This window comes from Rhincodon typus, chromosome 5 (genome assembly GCF_021869965.1).
Source record: "Rhincodon typus isolate 14 chromosome 5, sRhiTyp1.1, whole genome shotgun sequence".
Taxonomy (NCBI): Eukaryota; Metazoa; Chordata; class Chondrichthyes; order Orectolobiformes; family Rhincodontidae; genus Rhincodon; species Rhincodon typus.
In genome coordinates this window covers 75,160,053-75,180,950 of record NC_063336.1, presented here as the reverse complement: position 1 = coordinate 75,180,950, position 20,898 = coordinate 75,160,053, and the positions used below count along the sequence as shown (strand labels likewise).

Sequence of the window (20,898 nt, the reverse complement as noted above, 5' to 3'; positions counted from 1 at the left end):
GCTGTGTTCATCCAGCCCTGCACCTTGTTGTCTCGGATCCTCCCAGTCTTCTTTTCTCCAAGAAGAACAGTCCCAATTTCTTTAATCTATTCTCATAACGGAAATTTCTCATTCCTGGAATCATTCTTGTAAATCGCTTCTGCAGTTTCCAATGCAGCCACATCGTTCCTTTAATGTGATGCCCACAACTGTTCACAATACTCCAGCTGTGGTTTACCAAATGTCTGGTTAACCTCCCTTGTTGAAAGACTCCATGTAGGCTGAACTTTGTAGCAAAACTCCTCCTCACATCAAGAGACTGTATGAATGAATTTGTATTTTCCTATGGTTGAATGAATCATCTACCTAGACAGGAAAATGTTTGCAGAAGTGTGGGAGAAGTTCAATTAAGAGTAATTAGAACATTGCTAGCTTTTTTTTATCCATGATAGACCACTTCGGACTTGGAAGAATTCACAGTCTCCTTTACTAAAACAGAATCCTGAACTAAAAGTGGGCTAAATTGCTGTTACAGCTCAAGACACCATCTTGACATCCTTTTGGCACTAAAATATCCTACATTCACCCCACCAACTATTATAATGATTAAGTTAAGTGGTGATTCATTGTGAATTCCAATCAAGTTTCATTGGTGCCTACAATCTCTTTGTGACACAGATTTTCGGTTGAGGAAATGGCCAGGTTATTCTCAGTCTCCATCAATGTCATACTGTTGACTATTTTGCCTCTGATTTTCCACCCCCTGCAGCTCCTCCCAATTCCACTGGGAAACTCATGGCACTTGCTGACAAATGAACAGCCGCAGGGCTCAGAATGAATTCTCAATCTGTGGGGAATTCACCTTGTCCTTTCAGATCATATAATGGTGCTTCTATGTGGATTTTCACTATGTGCCCTAATTACCCGTTTTTTTTTGTAATGAACAACAGGCAGCATTGCTATTATTTATTGTTGGCACCATTTTTGCACTCAGCAAAATAAAACTATTGTCATAAAAAAATGTTTGATATCATAGTTCTGCTTGGTATATTTATCGAAGAGCTGATTCAGGTTGTCTTATGCCATTGTTTGGAACTCATGTCACCGTGCAGAAAATATAGACAGGAGCAAAGTTCCTATAGATAAAAATAAAGTATTGTGGATGCTGAAGATTTGAAATATCAACAGAAAGTGCTGGAAAAACTCAGCAGGTCCAGCAGCATGTGTGCAGAGAGAAATAGAGTTAACATTTTGAGTCCAGTATGACTCTTCTTCAGAACTGGTGCTTACATACAGCAGGTTAATTTTGATGAAAGTGATAACAAGAAGTGAATATGCTGTCAGCGAGTAAGAGCTTCAAAAGGTTTTAAAACTAGTGTTTCTCAAAACATTAACTCTGTTTCTGTCGCCATGAATGCTGCCAGACTTGCTGAGTTCAGGTTTAGTCTCATTCTCATTTAGTGTTAAAATGGGTAAATCTCATGTATATCAACTTGTAATTACCTTCTTACAGGGTCCGAAAGGAAACAAAGGACTGCAAGGCCACCCTGGTTTAAAGGTAGAATGGAGCTTTGAAGCTATCTGTTTTCAGTTATCTTGCTAATTTCAAAACTCACTGTTTTGCAATTATTAACTAATGATAATTTAATCACTTTTCCAAAGGGTGAAATGGGAGAACCAGGACTTCCTGGACTTAGTGGAAAGCCAGGTTTGGAGGTACTTCTATCAAGTTTTCTTTCTGATTGTTCTGTGCAATTCTTTTTGTTTGATTCTGCATCACATTGCAAGTGGATGGAGCAGTTTGTTTACAATCCCACTTTACACTTTTTTATTCACTCATGGGATATGGACGTTGCCGGCTGGCCATCCCTAGTTATCCTTGAGAAGGTGGAGTTGAACCGCTGCCATCCACATGCTGTCGCCTGATCCACAATGCCCTTAGGGAGAAAATTCCTGGATTTTGACCCAGCAACAGTGAAGGAATGATGATAACTTTCCAAGTCAGGATGGTGAGAGGCTTGGATAGGAAATTGCAGGTAGAGGTATTCCCATGTATCTGCTGCCTTTGTGCTTCTGGATGGAAGTAGCCGTTGGTTTGGAAGGTGCTGTCTTAAGGATCTCTGGTGAATTTCTGCAGTTCATCTTGTAGATAGAAAACACTGTTAACTACAACCACATTGCAGTGTGTCTGGAGTCACATGTAGGCCAGACCAGATGGAGGAAGTGGATGTTTATGAATGTGATGCCAGTCAAGCAGATTTCTTTGTCCTGGATGGTGTCAAGCTTCTTCAGTGTTGTTGGAGCTACATCTACCCAGAGAAGTGGGGATTATTCCATCACACTCTTGACTTATGCCTTGTAGATGTTGGACAGGCTTTGGAGAGTGAATTACAGTACTCATAGTATTCACAGTATCTGACCTTCTGTTTTAGCCACTGTGTTTATATCATGAATCCAGTTGAGTTTATGGTCAATGGTAATCCCGTGGATGTTGATAGTGGAGGATTCAATGATGGTAACACCGTTGAATGTCAAGGAATAGTTGTTAGATTGTCTGTTATTGGAGATAGTCAATGCCTGGCATTTATGTGGCACAAATGTTATTTGCTACTTATTAGCCAAAACTAGGATATTGTCCAGATCTTGCTGCATTTGAGCCTGGACTGCTTCAGTATCTGAGGAGTCACAAATGGTGCTGAACATTGTGAAAAGTTTGGTAAACATCCCTACTTCTGACCTTATGATGGAGGGAAGTCATCGATGAAACAGCTGAAGATGGCTGAGCCTAGGATTCTACACAGAGGAACTCTGGAAGAGATGACTGACCTCCAACAACCACAACCATCTTCCTATACACCAGGTATGATTCCAACCAGTTGAGAGCTTGCCTCCCGATACCCATTGATTCCAATTTTGCTGGCATTCCTTGACGTTACACTTGGTCGAATGCAGCCCATGATGTCAAGGGCTGTCGCTCTCACCTCGCCTCTGGAATTCAGCTCTTTTGTTCATGTGTGAACCAAGGCTGTCATGAGTGGGAGACAGTAGGAACTGCAGATGCTGGAGAATCCGAGACAACAAGGTGCAGAGCTGGATGAACACAGCAGGCCAAGCAGCATCATAGGAGCAGAAAGGCTGACGTTTCGGGCCTAGACCCTTCATCAGAAATGGGGGAAGGGAAGGGGGTTCTGAAATAAATAGGGAGAGAGGGGGAGGCAGATAGAAGATGGATAGAGGAGAGGACAGGTGGAGAGGAAACAGACAGGTCGAAGAGGCGGGGATGGAGTCAGTAAAGGTGAGTGTAGGTGGGGAGTTAGGGAGGGGATAGGTCAGTCCAGGGAGGTCAAGGGGGCGGGATGAGGTTAGTAGGTAGGAGATGGGGGTGCGGCTTGAGGTGGGAGGAGGGGATAGGTGGGAGGAAGAACAAGTTAGGGAGGCGGGGACGAGCTGGACTGGTTTTGGGATGCGGTAGGGGGAGGGGAGATTTTGAAGCTTGTGAAATCCACATTGATACCATTGGGCTGCAGGGTTCCCAAGTGGAATATGAGTTGCTGTTCTTGCAACCTTCGGGTGGCATCGTTGTGGCACTGCAGGAGGCCCAGGATGGACATGTCGTCTGAGGAATGGGAGGGGGAGTTGAAATGGTTCGCGACTGGGAGGTGCAGTTGTTTATTGCGAACCGAGTGTAGGTGTTCTACAAAGCGGTCCCCGAGCCTCCGCTTGGTTTCCCTGATGTAGAGGAGGCCACACCGGGTACAGCGGATGCAGTATAACACATTGGCGGATGTGCAGGTGAACAGGTACCCACATGGGCCAAGCACCCCACCTTTTCCTCCGTTACATTGATGACTGTATCGGCGCCGCCTCGTGCTCCCACGAGGAGCTCGAACAGTTCATCCACTTCACCAACACCTTCCACCCCAACCTTAAGTTCACCTGGACCATCTCTAATACCTCTCTCTCCTTCCTGCACCTCTCTGTCTCCGTCTCGGGCAACCACCTAGAAACCGATGTCCATTTCAAGCCCACCGACTCCCACAGCTGCCTAGAATACACCTCCTCCCACCCACCTTCCTGCAAAAATGCCATCCCCTATTCCCAATTCCTTCACCTGCGCTGCATCTGCTCCCAGGATGAGGCATTCCACTCCCGTACATCTCAGTTGTCCTCGTTTTTCAAGGACCGCAACTTCCCCCCCCTCAGTGGTCGAGAACGCCCTCAACCGTGTCTCCCACATTTCCCGCAACTTATCCCTCACACCCCGTCCCCGCAATAAGAACCAAAAAAGAATCCCCCTCGTCCTCACGTACCACCCCACCAACCTCCGGATCCAACGCATCATCCTCCGACACTTCCGCCATCTGCAATCCGACCCCACCACCAAAGACATTTTTCCCTCCACACCCTTATCTGCCTTCCACTCTCTCCGTGACTCCCTTGTCCGCTCCGCACTCCCCTCCAGCTCCACCACACCCGGCACTTTTCCCTGCAACCACAGGAAGTGCTACACCTGCCCCCATACCTCCTCCCTCACCCCCATCCCAGGCCCCAAGAAGACTTTCCACATCAAGCAGATGTTCACCTGCACATCTGCCAATGCGGTATACTGCATCCGCTGTACCCATTGTGGCCTCCTCTACATCGGGGAAACCAAGCGGAGGCTTGGGGACCGCTTTGCAGAACACCTACACTCGGTTCGCAATAAACAACTGCACCTCCCAGTCGTGAACCATTTCAACTCCCCCTCCCATTCCTCAGACAACATGTCCATCCTGGGCCTCCTGCAGTGCCACAACGATGCCACCCGAAGGTTGCAAGAACAGCAACTCATATTCCGCTCGGGAACCCTGCAGCCCATGGTATCAATGTGGATTTCACAAGCTTCAAAATCTCCCCTCCTCCTACCTCATCCCAAAACCAGTCCAGCTCGTCGCCACCTCCCTAACCTGTTCTTCCTCCCACCTATCCCTTCCTCCCACCTCAAGCCACACCCCCATCTCCTACCTACTAACCTCATCCCGCCCCCTTGACCTGTCCGTCCTCCCTGGACTGACCTGTCCCCTCCCTAACTCCCCACCTACACTCACCTTTACTGGCTCCATCCCCGCCTCTTCGACCTGTCTGTTTCCTCTCCACCTGTCCTCTCCTCTATCCATCTTCTATCCGCCTCCCCCCTCTCCCTATTTATTTCAGAACCCCCTTCCCCTCCCCCATTTCTGATGAAGGGTCTAGGCCCGAAACGTCAGCCTTTCTGCTCCGATGATGCTGCTTGGCCTGCTGTGTTCATTCAGCTCTGCACCTTGCTGTCATGAGTGGCCCTGGTGGGACCCAAACTGGGTATCAGTGAGCAGATTATTGCTGTTCAAGTGCTGCTTGTTAACACTGTTGATGACACCTTCCATCAGTTTACTGATGATCGTGAATAGATTGATCTGACAATAATTAGATGGGTTGGATTTGTCTTGTTTTTTTTTTGTGTAGGGGACAAACCTGAGCAATTTTCCACATTGTCAGGTAACTGTACTGGAACAGCTTGGCTAGTAAAGTGTCAAGTTTTGGAGCACAAGTCTTCAGTACTATTCCAGAATATTGTCAGGGCCCATAACTTTTGCACTATCCAGTGCCTCCAACTGCTTCTTCATATCATGTGGATTGGATCGAATTGGCTGAAGACCGGTATCTGTGATGCTGGAGATCACTGGAGGAGGCCAAGATGGATCATCCACTCAGCACTTCTGGCTGAAGATTACTGTGAGTGCTTCAGCTTTATCTTTTGCACTGAAGTGTTGGGCTATTCCATGACTGAGGATGGAGATATTTGTGGATAACTGCATGCGATAGGACTGCAAAGCTTATATATGATGCATTGGTTGAGGGATAGCTTAACTGTGTCTATCAGTTGTTGCTTACACTATTTGGCATGCAAGTAGTCCTGTATGGTAGCTTCACCAGGTTGACACCTTATTTTTAGGTATGCCTGGTGTTGCTTCTGACATGCCCTCCTGCACTGTCCACTAAACCAGGGTTGATTCTCTGACTTGATGGTAAGGGTTGAGTGGTGGATTAGCCAGGTCATAAGGTTGCAAATTGTGCTGTTCTGTTGCTGTTGATAGCCATAACGCCTCATGGATGCCCAAACTTGAGTTGTTAGATCTGTTCAAGGTCTGCCGATTTAGCACAGTGATAGTGCCACACAACACAATTGGAGGGTAGTCTCAATATCAAGGCAGGACTTCATGAATGTGAAGGACTGTACAATGGTCACTCTTATTGATACTGTCATGGACAGATGCATCTGCTGCAGCAGTTTGGTAAGGATGAGGTCAAGTATCTTTTTCCCTCTTGTTGGTTCCCTCATGACTTGTTGCAGACCTAATCTAGCAGTTAAATCCATTAGGACACAGCCAGCTCAATCAGTGGTGCTGCTGCTTGAAATAACGCCACCCAATGTATATGTTACGCCCGCTCCATCCTCAGTGCCTACTCCAAACATTGTTCAACATGGAGGAGTACTGATTCATCAGACAAGGGAGTACAGTACATGGTAACCAGCAGGAGGTTTCTTTGCGCATATTTAACCTGAAGCCATGAGACTTCATGGGGTCCAAAGCCAATGTTCAGGACTCCCAGGGCAACTTCCTCCCGATTGTATACCACTGTGCTGCCACCTCTGCTGGCTCTGTCCTGCCAGTTACACAGAACATATTGAGGGATGGTGACGGTATTGTCTGGGACATTGCTTGTAAGGTATGATTCTGTGAGTACTATGTCAGGTCTTTGCTTGAATAGTCCGTGAGACAGCTCACCCAGTTTTGGCACTAGCCCTCAGATGTTAATAAGGAGGACTTTGAGGGTCAACAGGGCTGTTTCTGGTGTTGTCTTTTCTGGTCCCTAGGCCAATACCAGATAATCCATCTGGTTTCATTTCTTGGTTGAGACTTTGAAGCGATTGATTCAGTTGAGTACCTTGCTAGGCCACTTCAGAGGGCAATGAGAGTCAACTACATTACTGTGTCAACACTTGCCCAAGCAGATTATCATTGTATTCCTAATGTTGCAGTGTGGCTATTGGTTCTTGGCAGAGAGTCACAGATCAGCCCAAGAGCATTGTACACCTGAAAGGACAATGGTGAATAAATTTTGTCTATTGTTGCACAAACCTGATGTATTTAACACCATAAGACCATAAGACATAAGAGTAGAAGTAGGAATTTGCTCCCCCATTCGTTGAGATCACGGCTGATCTAATAATCCTCAACCCCACCTTTCTGCCTTTTCCACAATTCTTGGTTCTCTTACTGATTAAAAATCTGTCTATTTCAGCCGTGAATACACTTAATGACCCAACCTTAACAGCTCTCTGTGGTAAAGAATTCCACAGATTTACTATACGCTGAAAGAATAAAATCCTTCTTATTCCTGTCTTAAATCCATGACCCCTTATTCTGAGATTATGCCCTCTGGTCCTTGACAGTTGCATAAGGGGAAACAACCTCTCCACATTTATCCTGTCAAGACCCCTAAGAAGTTTGTATATAGCAATAAGGTTGTCTCTCAATCTTCTATTGTTTAACTATATTTAAACCACTAAAAACAATTCTTCACATGAAATGAATGGCATTGGACTGAAGCTGAATTATAGTTATTATGGTACCAAAGAAGGACATTTGACCCATTAAGTTGATGCCAGCTTTGTGGAACTGTCCAGTAGGTCTTAATCCTCTGCTCTATATCTGTAATCCTACAAGTTTATTTCCCTGAAGTGACCACCAAATTTATTTGGAATTTTTTTGTTGTCTCTGCTTCCACTATCTTCATGGTAAATGGCTTCTGGTCATTATAATGGCTGTATGAAAAAACTCATCCTCACAGCTTCCATGGAGAGAGAGCAAGCTAACGTTTCGAGTCTAGATGCTGCCTGATCCACCGTGATCTCCAGCATTTGTTGTTTTCAGTACAGATTCCGGCAGCGGCAGTAATTTGCTCCGTCATCCTTACATCTTCCTGCCACCCACCATGTCTCTGGCCTAAAACCTTAAATATGTCCTCTTCTCTTTGTACAATGAGCTAATGGGAATTTGTTTCCCTTGTCTCCCTGATCGAAACCTGTTATAATCTTGCTGATTTTTATCTTTTCTCCTCTCAAATTCCCTAGCATCTTCAACCTAACCTTATAGCTAAAGTCCCTATAACACTGGAATCATTCTGATAAATCTCCTCAGCAACCTCCCAAGGGCACTTAGGTCCTTCCTCATGTGTGGTGACTGTAACTGGATGTCATGCCAGTTTTATTCTCCACATGAAACTTTACCTCACCACATGATCTTAATTCCATCTGTCTATTCCTTTCTCCGTCATGTCTTTTTCAGGCTATCTCTTAAGTGTACCTATGCAACTTACCTCATGTATTCGTTGTGGGAGAAAGTTCCACATTTTCACCACTTACTTTGAGAATAGATTCCTTTCCATCATCTTTCTGCATTAAGGATGGGTATGTTTTTCCAATGGTCCATGAGTACTCTGGTAGCTACCCTGCAGTCTTCATAACCGGATGAAACCATCACTGACTTGTCACTCTTGAGTGAAGCTTGTTTTTTTAATACCTGGTGAAGCAACTGGCAATTCTGCACATGGAGAAGAAGAAGCTAACGTTTCTCATTCAATTTGTGGTAACGTGATGTCATAAAATCAATACAGAATTGATTTTAAGTCAGATGCAAGAAAGTAAGCTCATTCAACTTTCCATTTAAGGGGTTTCTCAGGAGCAGTTACAATAATTCCGCTTTGGGAACAAGTGGCTATTCAGCCCCTTGAGCCCGTCCTGCCATTCAGTGCAATTGCAGCTTATCACCTTAGTATCCAGCTGTCCCAGAAGCTTACCCTCCACTGCCTTTCAAAGGATTGTTATGGGAATCTAATGGTTATGAATGGACCAGTATTACAGGGAATATGAGTTCAGATCCCAATATGCCAGTGAGAAAATCTAAATTATCTTATTGAATTGTGTAAAATTTGATGTATTGAGACCTAAATATTAGGCATAAAATAGGCTGATACTTTCAAGAGGGAAAGCCATGCTGGGTCCTTGGAACAGCAAACAATGACGCTGACACCGATTGCTGTCTGTAGTGCTGAATTTATGGGCCTGGAATTTGATGTTAAATGAATAAGGAGTGATTGTGGAAAAGACTCACTAGATTGAATCCACAAGCCCTATTCCTAAAACTAGCCCAAGGTATCTGAAAAATGGAGGGATAAAAAAACAGAATTCAGAAATTGAATCTTACATGAGGTTGACTGTGACTTTAGTGTATCTGTCTTTTCTTCTGTCCTTGTTTCCAAGGGTTAAGCCATGTACTTCCGTTAGATTGATCCATACTTATAGGCAAAGTACTGCAGTGGTTTTGCCATTGCTTTCTGCAGAATGGCTGAGAAGGAGACTCTGCCACTCTTACTTCCTCCAATCAGGTGTAGTGGAAGAATTGAAGGGCTCAGAACAACCCGCTTGGCCACATTATGAACACCCCTTCCATGGCCAACGATTCCTAGCGTGACACTCATAGATGAAACTTCTGGTGTTAAGGTAGGGATGCTATCCACTGCACCACAAGACGTCCTCACTCAAGTATATATACTGAGTTCAAAAAATCTGGAGCTGAAAGGTCATTAAATTGCAGTAAAAATGTAACCAGCTTAATTAAATCTATGAGGGAAAGGGGCTTCCTGTCATGATCCAATATTGTCTATACGTGACTTAAGATCCACACTGATATAGCTGACTGAGTGACCTCTCCAGCGACCTAGCCAGTCAATTGATGATATTGAAGTTAGGGTGCCTGAGGATAGGTGATATCATCAGGCTTGCCAGCGATGCCCACATCCTGGCACTGTGCAAGGTAGAACTTAGTGACAATTTGAATTTCTGCCCCATACCAACTTTAGCTTTTCAGCTCTGTTTCATATCTGATCTGAAATTCCCCTTCAGACACTTGATTGTAACAATGGGTTGAATTTGATCATTCCATCCTTAGGCACTAGAGATCAGCCTTGTATGAGTCATGTACCTTGCCTTCAAGGCTCAGAGACTCAAAAAATGCTGACAATATCCAATGTGCAGCCTGACACGGAACATAACACAAATTCCTTCATTGGCACTGATAATCAACAGATTAGTTTGAAAAAAGAAAATATGATGTATGTACATGGGCAAAGCCGTCATGATGAAAGATTCATGAGTCTGCCACAATGGTAAAGAACATTGAGGGCTGCATTGTTATTTCTAGAGTTTGGACATTCAACACCCATGTTAGTGACTTGACGTTAATGCATAATACTGATCCAGCCTGCCTATGACAGGACTTATATCTGAAGGCAGACAAGAGAGGACTGAAACTGGATGGCTGCATTCTATTGGCAGTGCTTTGATGCTTCCCATTTTCACTTCCTTTAGCAAAGTTTCAAGTGTTACACTTTCAAATATCCTTGTCTTTCAGGGTCGACCAGGTTTACCAGGTCCTGTGGGTCTAAAAGGATTAAAAGGAGAAATAGTAAGTATGTTTGAACATTCTTAAATTAATATTGAAAATGTATGAGAATTCATGATCCTGTGCTGACCCCACACCATCACTCTATACCTGTTCACCAGATGCTTCTCCCCATGTCTCATTTCTGGATAGATGGAAGAATTGCCCTTAATCTGCTAATCACTAATCTGTTTAAATTGGACAGTAAGAAGTGGAAGAAGCTTTGATTGATTCAATGCTTGCTATGGCAAAACTCACAGAAATATGGGTCATGTTCTCAGAGGGTTGCTTAAAGAGAAGACCATTCAGTATTCCAAGCTTGTTCTGTCATCCAGTTGCCTCTAATCTATACCTAAAACCTAACTGCCCACTTTTTTTGTGTAACCATAAATCCCCTACCGAAGAAACATCTGTCATTTCCAGATGTACCAGCCTTAGCAGAATCATAGGATTATAGTATCATACAGTACAGAAGAGGCCCTTTGGCCCATAGATACCATCTACACTAGTCCAACATTCCTACACTAGTCCAACATTCCTGCACTAGGCCTATAGTCTTGAATGTTATGACATTTCAGGAGCTCATCCAAGTAATATTTTAAGGTTGTGAGGTTTCCTGCCTCAGTTATCCTCCCAGGTAGTGCATTACAGACTCCATCACCCTCTGGGTGAAAATACTTTTCCTCAAATCCCCTCTAAACCACCTGCCTTTCACTTCAAAATTATGCCCCATTGTTATTGACCCTTCGCCTAAGGGAAACAGCTGCTTTCTATTCACCCAGTCCGTGCGCCTCATAATCTTATATGCTCCTATCAGATCCCCTTCAACCTTCTCTGCTCCAAAGAACACAACCCAAGCTTATCCAGCTGAAATACCCATCACAGGCAGCATTTCTCATCTTTTCAGATTTATATAATGAGTCTTGATTTCAATACTCAAGGACTTTTATTAAATGTACTGAGCTTGTAATTGAAAGTTTTCCAAGAGTTAATCTTGCTTCAAGAAAGTAACTCTTTCAAAATATGTCAGTTTATTATTTTCCTCTTCTGTGTGAAATATATGCACTCACTTGAGCCTCTCTCACAACCTTAAATTGGAAGGATTTTCTACTTTGTAATTATCGTGACAGTGCTACTCTAAGGAGGTTTGGCAGAGTTTAACAAATGCAATGCATTATTATACTGGGTTGTCAGTTTCTGATTATGATCAAATAATGATCAGTAATGATCTTTCTTTCTTTCTCCTCTATTGTTTATTAGGGGGCGACAGGAGAACCAGGCCAACCAGGAATACAGGGTGAAAAGGTTTTTATCTCACATCATTCTGTTATTACCTTCAGAAATACTGGTGTTATCATCATATTTATATCCAAAGCCAAGTCATTGACAACCCATTTTAAGTCTTGTATAATTTTTCTGAGGATCATGGAAAAGAGAAATAGTTGAAGAAGTTGACTTGTAGAAGAAGACTTGCAAATGGGATTAGGGAGAATCCTAAGATATTTTATAAATACATTTTAAAGAGAAGAGGTTAACCAGGGAAAGAATAGGGCCTATTAGGGACCAAGGGGGCAACCTATGTGTGAAGCCGCAGGACATTGGAAGTATATTGAATGAATATTCTTCGTCGGTCTTTATTCTGGAAAAGGAGAACTTAAGTACAGCATTCAGAAAAAGGCATGTGAGTGAATTGCAGTTTGATATAGGGAATGGGGAGGTAAGGAGGGTCTGTTGGGCTTATAAACAGACATATCCCCTGGCCCAGATGAGTTGCATCCCAGGCTGCTATGGGAGGTGAAGCAGGAAATTGCAGGGGCTCTTAACACAATTTTTTTATTCCTCTCTGGCCATGGGGTAAGTGCCAGAGGACTGGAGGACAGCTAATGTGGTTCTACTTTTTGAGGGGAGTGATAGAGATGCAACAGGAAGTTACAGACCAGTGAGTCTCATGTTGGTGACAGGGAAACTATTGGAGAAAGTTCGGAAGGAGCAAATTAATACCCACTTGGAAAGGCGTGGAAAAATTAGGGATAGTCAGCATGGCTTTGGCAAAGGGAGGTCATGCCTAACATTTTGTGAAAATGTGATAAAGTGTGTGGATGTGGAAAGTTCAGTTGATGTAGTTGTATGGATTTTAGTAAAGCTTTTGACAAGGTCCCACATGGAAAACTGATTAAGAAGGTTAAAGCGCATGGAATTAAGGGAAACTTGATGAGATAGATCAGAAACTGGTTTAGTAATGGCACACAAAAGGTAGTGGTAGAAGGCTCAAAAACAAAGTTGCTAGAAAAGCTCAGCAGGTCTGGCAGCATCTGTGAAGAAAAAAACAGAGTTAATGTTTTGGGTCTGGGGACCCTTCCTCAGAACTGAACCTGAAGTGATAGAAAGCTGTTTGAGTGACTGGAGGCTGATGTCCATTGTGTGCCACAAGGATCAGTACTGGGACCCTTATTGTTTGTTATACAAATAAATGATATAGATGAAAATGTGGGGTGAATGTTAAGCTAATTTGCAGATGACACCAAGATTGGTTAATAGTAAAGATGTGTTGGGCAGATGGGCAGACTAGTGGCTTATGGTATTTAACTCTGATAAGTGCGAGGTGATGGACTTTGGAAGAAGAAACAAGATGAGGGAGTATTTAACAAATGACAAGACACTGGGTAGCTTAGAGGGACAGAGGGATCTGGGGTAATTATTCACAGATCCCTGAAGTCGGCAGAGCACATGAATAGGACAGTTAAGAAGAAATACGGGTCCTTTGTTTTCATCAGTCGTGACATAGAGTATAAGAGCATGGATGTAATGTTGGAGTTGTACAGAGCATTAATCAGGCCACACCTGGAGTACTATATGTAGTTCTGGTCACCTCACTATAGGAAGCATGTGATAGCACTAGAGAGGGTATAATGGAAGTTCACCAGGATGTTGCCTGGGATGGAGAAAATGAGCTATAAGGAGAGACTACATAGGCTTGGATTGTTTTCTTTAGCGCAGAGAAGACTGAGCAGGGACATGGTTGATGTGTGTAAGATTATGAGGGGTATGGACAGGGTGAATGGAGAGCAGCTATTCCCCTTGACTGAGGGGTCAATTACGAGAGGGCATAGTTTTAGGGTTTAGTTTCAGGAGATTCACAGGGAATTTGGGAAAATTTTGTTTTCACTCAGCATGTGGTGGGAATCTGGAATGCAATGCCTGGGAAGGTAGTGGAAGCTGGAAACCTTATGAACCTTCAAAAAATAATTGGATGAGTACTTCAAATATCAAACCATCCAAGGATATAGGACAAATGCAGGAAATTGGACATAGTTCTGTTTTAGTGGTAATTAGGTAGGTGCAGATTCAGCGGGCTGAAGGGCCTTTTCTACATTATATTAATCTATTACTCTTTGAATCTAAGTGAATATTGCAAATATAAGCAGAATATCCAGGGGTGTGGGATTAACTAGATTTTTTTAAAAGTACCAGCAAAAGTAAAATGGAACACCAGGCATCCCAGCGTGCTGTCAGATTGAATGATTTAATGAAAATTGATGAAAATTAAGACCAACTGTAAATTGAAGTGCCAGCCATGGCTCAGGGAGTAGCAGTCTTGTCTCTGAGCCAGCAGGTGCTGGGTTTAAGTCCAACTCCAGAACATGAGCACAGAATCTAGGCTGATACTCCAGCACAGTATGAAGCAGTGCTGCATTATTGGATATACTTTTTCTCAGATGTGTCTCTGCTCTCTCAGTGGAATGTAATTGATCTCCTGGCACTCTGTTAAAGGTGAGCAATGGAGTGATGTCTGATCTCCTGGTCAAAATTGATCTCCAAATCAACATCACAAATAAAATACATTGGCTGGGAATTTCACTTTAGGAGGAAGTGAAGATACTGGGGAGGGTACAGAAAGGATTCCTGAGAGTATTTCCAGGGATGAAGAACTTCAGTTGTAAAGACAAATTGGAGAAGCTGTGACTGTTCTCGTTGGGGAAGAGAAGCTTGAGAGGAAATTTGGTTGGGGTGTTCAGAATCATGAGGGTTGTGGACAGAACAGAGAGGAATAAACTGTTCCCTTTGGTGTACAGCTTGAGAACACCCATTGAAGTGCAATGACAAAAGAAGCAACAATGACATGAGGAAAAGCAAGTGGTGAGGATCTAGAATGTGGTGGAAACTCATTCGGGGCATTCAAAAGTTGTTGTTAACTGAAAAGATTTGTCAAGCCATAAAGAAAAGCCAGGGGATTGGCAATAAGGTGATTTGCGTTTTCAGAGAACCAGCACATGGGCTGAGTAGCCTCATCCTGTCCTGTAAACATTCTGTGATCCTATGAATTAATCAGGTCATTATTGTTTGCTGTTACCATATTACAAGAATGACTACACTCCACAATCTGTAACATGCCTTGGATAAGGCAGTGAAAGGCACTATGGTAAAACCCATTTTATCCAGCACATTCCAAGATTGGGTGGAGCTGATAAATCAGAAATGTTGGTTAAATGGTTATTAATTCAGCTGTTCGGGAGACTGATTGCAGATTGTTCTTTTACAATTCCTTCAGAATGTTGACATCAGTCAAGTAAACTCCTGGTTATCTGGTACCCAAGCATCTGGAATTTTCATGCAACTGGCAAAACTGTCCTTGAAGAGTCATGGATTTGCTTGACTGAGTTAGAGTTGTAAATCCAATGAGAAACATTGTCAGATATGAGCTTGATGGATGGCTAGGTGTGGATAAGGATGATCCTGTTAAAATGACATTAAATAGAGAAGAAATTATAGACAGTGTTTTGAATTGTGACAAACCTAAAGTTCAAGAAAAGTTATGATGTTGTAGGAGCAGGCTAAAAGAGTTTCATGGTAGACTGCTGCTGAAAGAGTGGAAAACGTCCTCAAACTTAATGAACAGGGAAACTGCTTTACTGCACAAACTCCAATACAACTTTACTTCCTACATTTCCAATATTTGCATGTGTTGTGGACCAGACCAACCCCCCCTCAAAATATATGAAGATAGCCTAGGCCTTAACTTTTTCTTATTTTCAAAGGCAAGTGCCAGGTACTGTGTTCCAGTTGCACTTCAATTGGTCAAACTACCAGTCTTGAAACAATTTTCTGGATTTCTGAAGAAGGGTCGAGGCCCGAAACGTCAGCTTTCCTGCTCCTCTGATTCTGCTTGGCCTGCTGTGTTCATCCAGCTCTACACCTTGTTATCTCAGTCTTGAAACAAAACCCACTTTATTCATACACTATAGTTAAAATACAGATAAAATAGAGAGAAAAGAATTGGCTTAACTGTAACTCTATTGAAATGCTTAATATAGTAAGATATATAAATGTATATATATATTAACTGGGGGCATGGTGGCACAGTGGTTAGCACTGCTGCCTCACAGCACCAGGAACCTGGGTTCAATTCTGCCCTCAGGCCACTGTCTGTGTGGAGTTTGCACTTTCTCCTCGTATCTGCGTTGGTTTCCTCCCACAGTCCAAAGATGTGCAGGCTAGGTGGTTTGGCCATGCTAAATTGCCTGTAGTGTTCAGGAATGCGTAGATTAGGTGGGTTATCGGAGGATGGGTCTGGGTGAGATGTTCTGAGTGTTGGTGTGGTCTTGTTGGGCCGAAGGGCCTGTTTCCACACTGTAGGGATTCTATGACCTATGATCTATGAACTGCTATTAATTAACCGTTCCAAAATAGCAGCATCCCATAAACATACCCAAGGCAAAGGCAAATTCACTAAAATAGATTGTGTCACATGCAATTCTAGCAGCAGGAAGAGACCCCCAGCTTTTAGCTGTAACAGACAAAAGAAAAACAGCCTCCACATCCAGCTTCAAGACCCCAGGAGCAACAAATGAAAAACTGGGTGGCATGGTGGCTCAATGGTTGGCACTACTGCCTCACAGCACCAGGGACCTGGGTTTGATTCCATCCTCAGGTGACTGTCTGTGTGGAGTTTGCACATTCTCTCCATGCCTGCATGGGTTTTCTCCGGGTGTTCTGGTTTCCGCCTACAGTCCAAAGATGTACAAGGTAGATGGATTGTCCATGCCAAATTGCCCATAGCATCCAGGGATATTTAGGTTAGGTGGGTTAGACATAGGGAAAGGGACTGGGTGGGATGCTTTTTGGAGGGGCAGTATGGACTTATTGGGCCGAATGGCCTGTTTCCGCACTGTAGGGATTCTGTGATTCTACAGCTAAAATTCTTGGTTCTCTGGGAGCTTGACTCCACCCATTCAGACTGCTTCTATTGTTCTAACTTAAAAAAAAACCCAAGGCCTCACAAGCTGTTTGCTTTACTGGCTTTGGAGCAGACTGCTCAGTATCTCTGTCTCAACCTTTCTTCATAAAAAAAAACAGAAAGAACTGCAGATGCTGTGGAACGTTCACCAGACCCGAAACATTAACTCTGATTTTGCTTCACAGATGCTGCCAGACCTGCTGAGCTTTTCCAGCAATTTCTGATTGTTTCTTCATAAAAATATCAGCACAAAACACACCTCATAGTATTGTTACACCTTCCCTGTTATACAAAAATAGCTTCATTTTTAAAAATCTTTAGCCTTACGCTACTAGTACACCACAATGAACATATATTACATGACTCTGACCATGCAAACATTCACAGACTATTGTCCGTTTTCTTCCTACATCAAAGACACAACAACACATCAGAAATTACATTTTCTCGTCATGCCACATGTATAATTTTGAAATTGAATGGCTGCAATAATAAGCTCCATCTAAACAGTCCAGATTTTTTATTCTAAACTTTTCCAGAAAATTTAAGGGGTTATGATCAGTATATTCAATTGTCTCAGACACATTACCAGCAATATAATTTTTTAAAAATTTATTTATTTGTGGGATGTGGGCATTGCTAGCTGGCCAGCATTTATTGCCTGTCCCTAGTTGCCCTTGAGAAGGTGAGCTGCCTTCTTGAACTGTTGCAATTCACCTGCTGTAGATTGACCCACAATGCCATTAGTGAGAGAATTCTAGGATTTTCACCCAGCAACAGTATTTCCAAGTCAGGATGGTGAATGGCTTGGAGGGGAGCTTGAAGGTGGTGGTGTTCCCATGTATCTCCTTTATTCATTCATGGGATGAGGGCATCGCTGGCTAGGCAGCATTTATTGCCCATCTCTAATTGCCCAGAGGGCAGTTAAGAGTCAACACATTGCTGTGGGCCTGGAGTCACATGTAGACCAGACCAGGTGACAATGGCAGATTTTCTTCCCTGAAGGACATTAGTGAACCAGATGGGTTTTTCTGACAATCGACTCATGGTTCGAGGATTCACGGTCATCATTAGATTCTTAATTCCAGATATTTATTGAATTCAAATTCCACCATCTGCCGTGGCGTCATTTGAACCTAGGTCCCCATTATCTGGGTCTCTGGATTAACAGTCCAGCGATAATACCACTAGGCTATCGCCTTCCCCTATCTGCTGCCCTTGTCTTTCTAGATGGAAGTGGTCATGGTCTTAGAAAGTGCTGTCTGAGGATCTTTGGTGAATTTCTGCAGTACATCTTGTAAATAGTACAAATTGCTGCTCTGACCATTGGTAATGGAGAGAGTGGATACTTGTGGATGTGATGCCAATCAAGCTGCTTTGTCCTGGGTAGAATCAAGCTTCTTGAGTGTTCTTGGGGCTGTGCTCATCCAGACAAGTGGGGTGTATTCCATCAAACTCCTGATTTGTGCCTATAGATGGTGGACAGGCTTTGAGGAATCAGGAGGTGAGTTACTCGCCACAGTATTCCTAGCCTCTGACCTGCTCTTGTAGCCATTGAGTTTATGTGGTGAGTCCGGTTGAGTTTGTGGCCAATGATAACCCCAGGGTGTTGATAGTGGGGAATTCAGTGATGGTAACACCACTGAATGTTAAGGGGCGGTGATTAGATTGTCTCTTATTGGTGAGGGTCATAGCCTGGCACTTATGTGATATGAATGTTACTTGGCACTTGTCAGCCCAAGCCTGGATAGAGTCCACATCTTGTTGCATTTGAATAAGGACTGCTTCAGTATCTGAGGAGTCATGAACAATGCTGAACATTGTGCAATCATCGGTGGACGTCCTCAGTTCTGACCTTATGACGGAGGGAAGATCATTGATGAAGCAGTTGAAGATGGTTGGGCCTAGGACATTACCCTGAGGAACTCTGGAAGAGATGCCCTGTAGATGAGATGACTGACTTCCAATAAAAACGGACATCTTCCTATGTGTGAGATATGACTCCAACCACTGAAGAGTTTGCTCCTGATACCCATTGATTCCAGTTTTGCTAGGGGTCCTTGATGCCACACTCAGTTGAATGCAGCCTTGACATCAAGAGCTGTCACTCTTACCTCACATCTAGAATTAAGCTCTTTTATCCATGTTTGAACCAAGGCTGTAATGAGGTCAGGAGCTGAGTTGCTCTAACAGAACTCAAACAGAGCATCATTGAGAGGTTATTGCTGAGCATTTGATGACACCTTCCATCGCTTTACTGATGATCAAGTGGAGACTAATCGGGTGGTAATTGGCTGGGTTGAATTTGTCCTTCTTTTAGTGTACAGGCCATAGCTGGGCAATTTTCCACATTGTTGGGTAGATACCACCATTGTAACTGCACTGGAACAGCCTGGCTAGGGGAGTAGCAAGTTCTGGAGCACAAGTCTTGAGTACTATTACAGAATGTGTTCAGGGCCCGTAGCCTTTGAAGTATCCCACCTGTTTCTTAATATCATGTGGAGTGAATCAAATTAGCTGAAGACTCATACCTGTAATGCTGGGGGCCACTGGGGAGGCCAAGATGGATCATCCACTCAGCACTTCTGGCTGAAGATTGCTGCAAAAGCTTCAACCTTATCTTTTGCACTGATGTGCCGGGCTCTTCCATCATTGAGGAAGGGAATATTTATGGAGCTTTCTCCTCCAGTGAGTGCTGTTCCTGGCATGCCCTCCTGCACACTCCATTGAACCAGAATTGAACCACTGGCTGATGGTAATGGTTGAATGGGGGATATGCCGGGCCACGAGGTTACAGATTGTGCTGGAGTAAAATTCTGCTGCTGTTGATGGCCCACAATGCCTCATGGATGCCCAGCGTTGAGGTGCTAGATCTGTTTGAAATCTGTCCCAGGTAGCACGTTGATAGTGCCACACAGCATGATGGAGGTTATTCTCAATGTGAAGGCGGGACTTCATCTCCACAAGGGCGTCACTCTTACCAATACTGTCATGGGCAGATGCATCTACAGCTAGCAGATTGGTAAAGATGAGGTCAAGTATGTTTTCCCCCTTTTCATTCCCTCAGCACCTGCCGCAACCTAGTCTAGCAGCTATGTCCTTTAGGACCCGACCAGCTTGATCTGTAGTACTGCTTCTGAGCCATTCATGGTGGTGGACATTGAAATCCCCCACCCAGAATACATTTTGTGCCCTTGCCATCCTCAGTCCTTCCTCTAAGTATTGTTCAACATGGTAGAGTATGAATTCATCAAATGAGGGAGACCTCAATTAAGACTCTTGTAAAAGCTTCCTCAAATGCAGTGGATATTAAGGGCGCTGGTTTCATCACTGCCTGAGGTTTTCCAATTACCTGACACATATGACGTCCAGCAAAATTCAACTACATCCTTATGCAGTCCAGGCTAAGAAAAACACTTTTGTATTTTAGCTTGAGATTTCCTTACTTCCAAATGACCTCCTAATGATAATTCATGTGTTACCCAAAACAATTCATTTCTATAACCCACCGGTAATATCACTTGATGAACTTCTGCCCGTTTCTCATCCATTTGAATATGTGATGGTCTCCATCTCCTCATCAAGACATCATTTTTAAGGTTGTAACATTCTGGGATACACTCAGATTCTTCTTCTGTGTATGCTTTTTGATACAGTTGGTTTAGTTTTTCATCTTTGTTCTAATTCAACTAATTTCTCTGAACTAAAAATATCCACCTTGTCCTCCATCAGTTGCCTTTTTTCTCACAACCATTTGATCAAATGTAGTCTCTGATAGTTAAACTTTACTGTTTGATTTCTCCTCCTGTTTCCACTTGGGGCTTTGTGACCTTGTTACCATGCAATCATGAAACATCCCAGGATATATTTGCCTGATCTTGCACTGAGTTTTTAACTACACTCCCATGTGATTCAACTATGTCATTACCAAGGTAAACTATATTTACAGCACCAAAAGTTTCTGTATTATTCCCACCATCACTTTACTACTTTTCATCAGACTCTCCAACCTCACTTTATATAATAGAACACTGCTCTTCCCACCATGAATTCCACATATTACAACTTCTTCTGGCAGTACTCCTTCCAAATTACATATCTCCTCACCTCTCACCATCAAAGATTGACTTGCTCCTGTATCTCACAGTGAAAACATGTGAG

At 43.4% G+C, this 20,898-nt stretch overlaps 1 protein-coding gene across 1 annotated transcript in view; it reads left to right on the top strand.

Annotated features, from left to right (window-relative positions):
• LOC109936192 (collagen alpha-1(XIX) chain-like) overlaps nucleotides 1-20,898 on the top strand; it is a 334,226-nt gene that overhangs the window by 283,571 nt on the left and 29,757 nt on the right. The window contains exons 25-28 of the mRNA XM_048597074.1: nucleotides 1,493-1,537; nucleotides 1,642-1,695; nucleotides 10,473-10,526; nucleotides 11,763-11,807. Coding sequence (XP_048453031.1) covers nucleotides 1,493-1,537; nucleotides 1,642-1,695; nucleotides 10,473-10,526; nucleotides 11,763-11,807 — 198 coding nt within the window. The remainder of the gene's footprint in view (nucleotides 1-1,492; nucleotides 1,538-1,641; nucleotides 1,696-10,472; nucleotides 10,527-11,762; nucleotides 11,808-20,898) is intronic.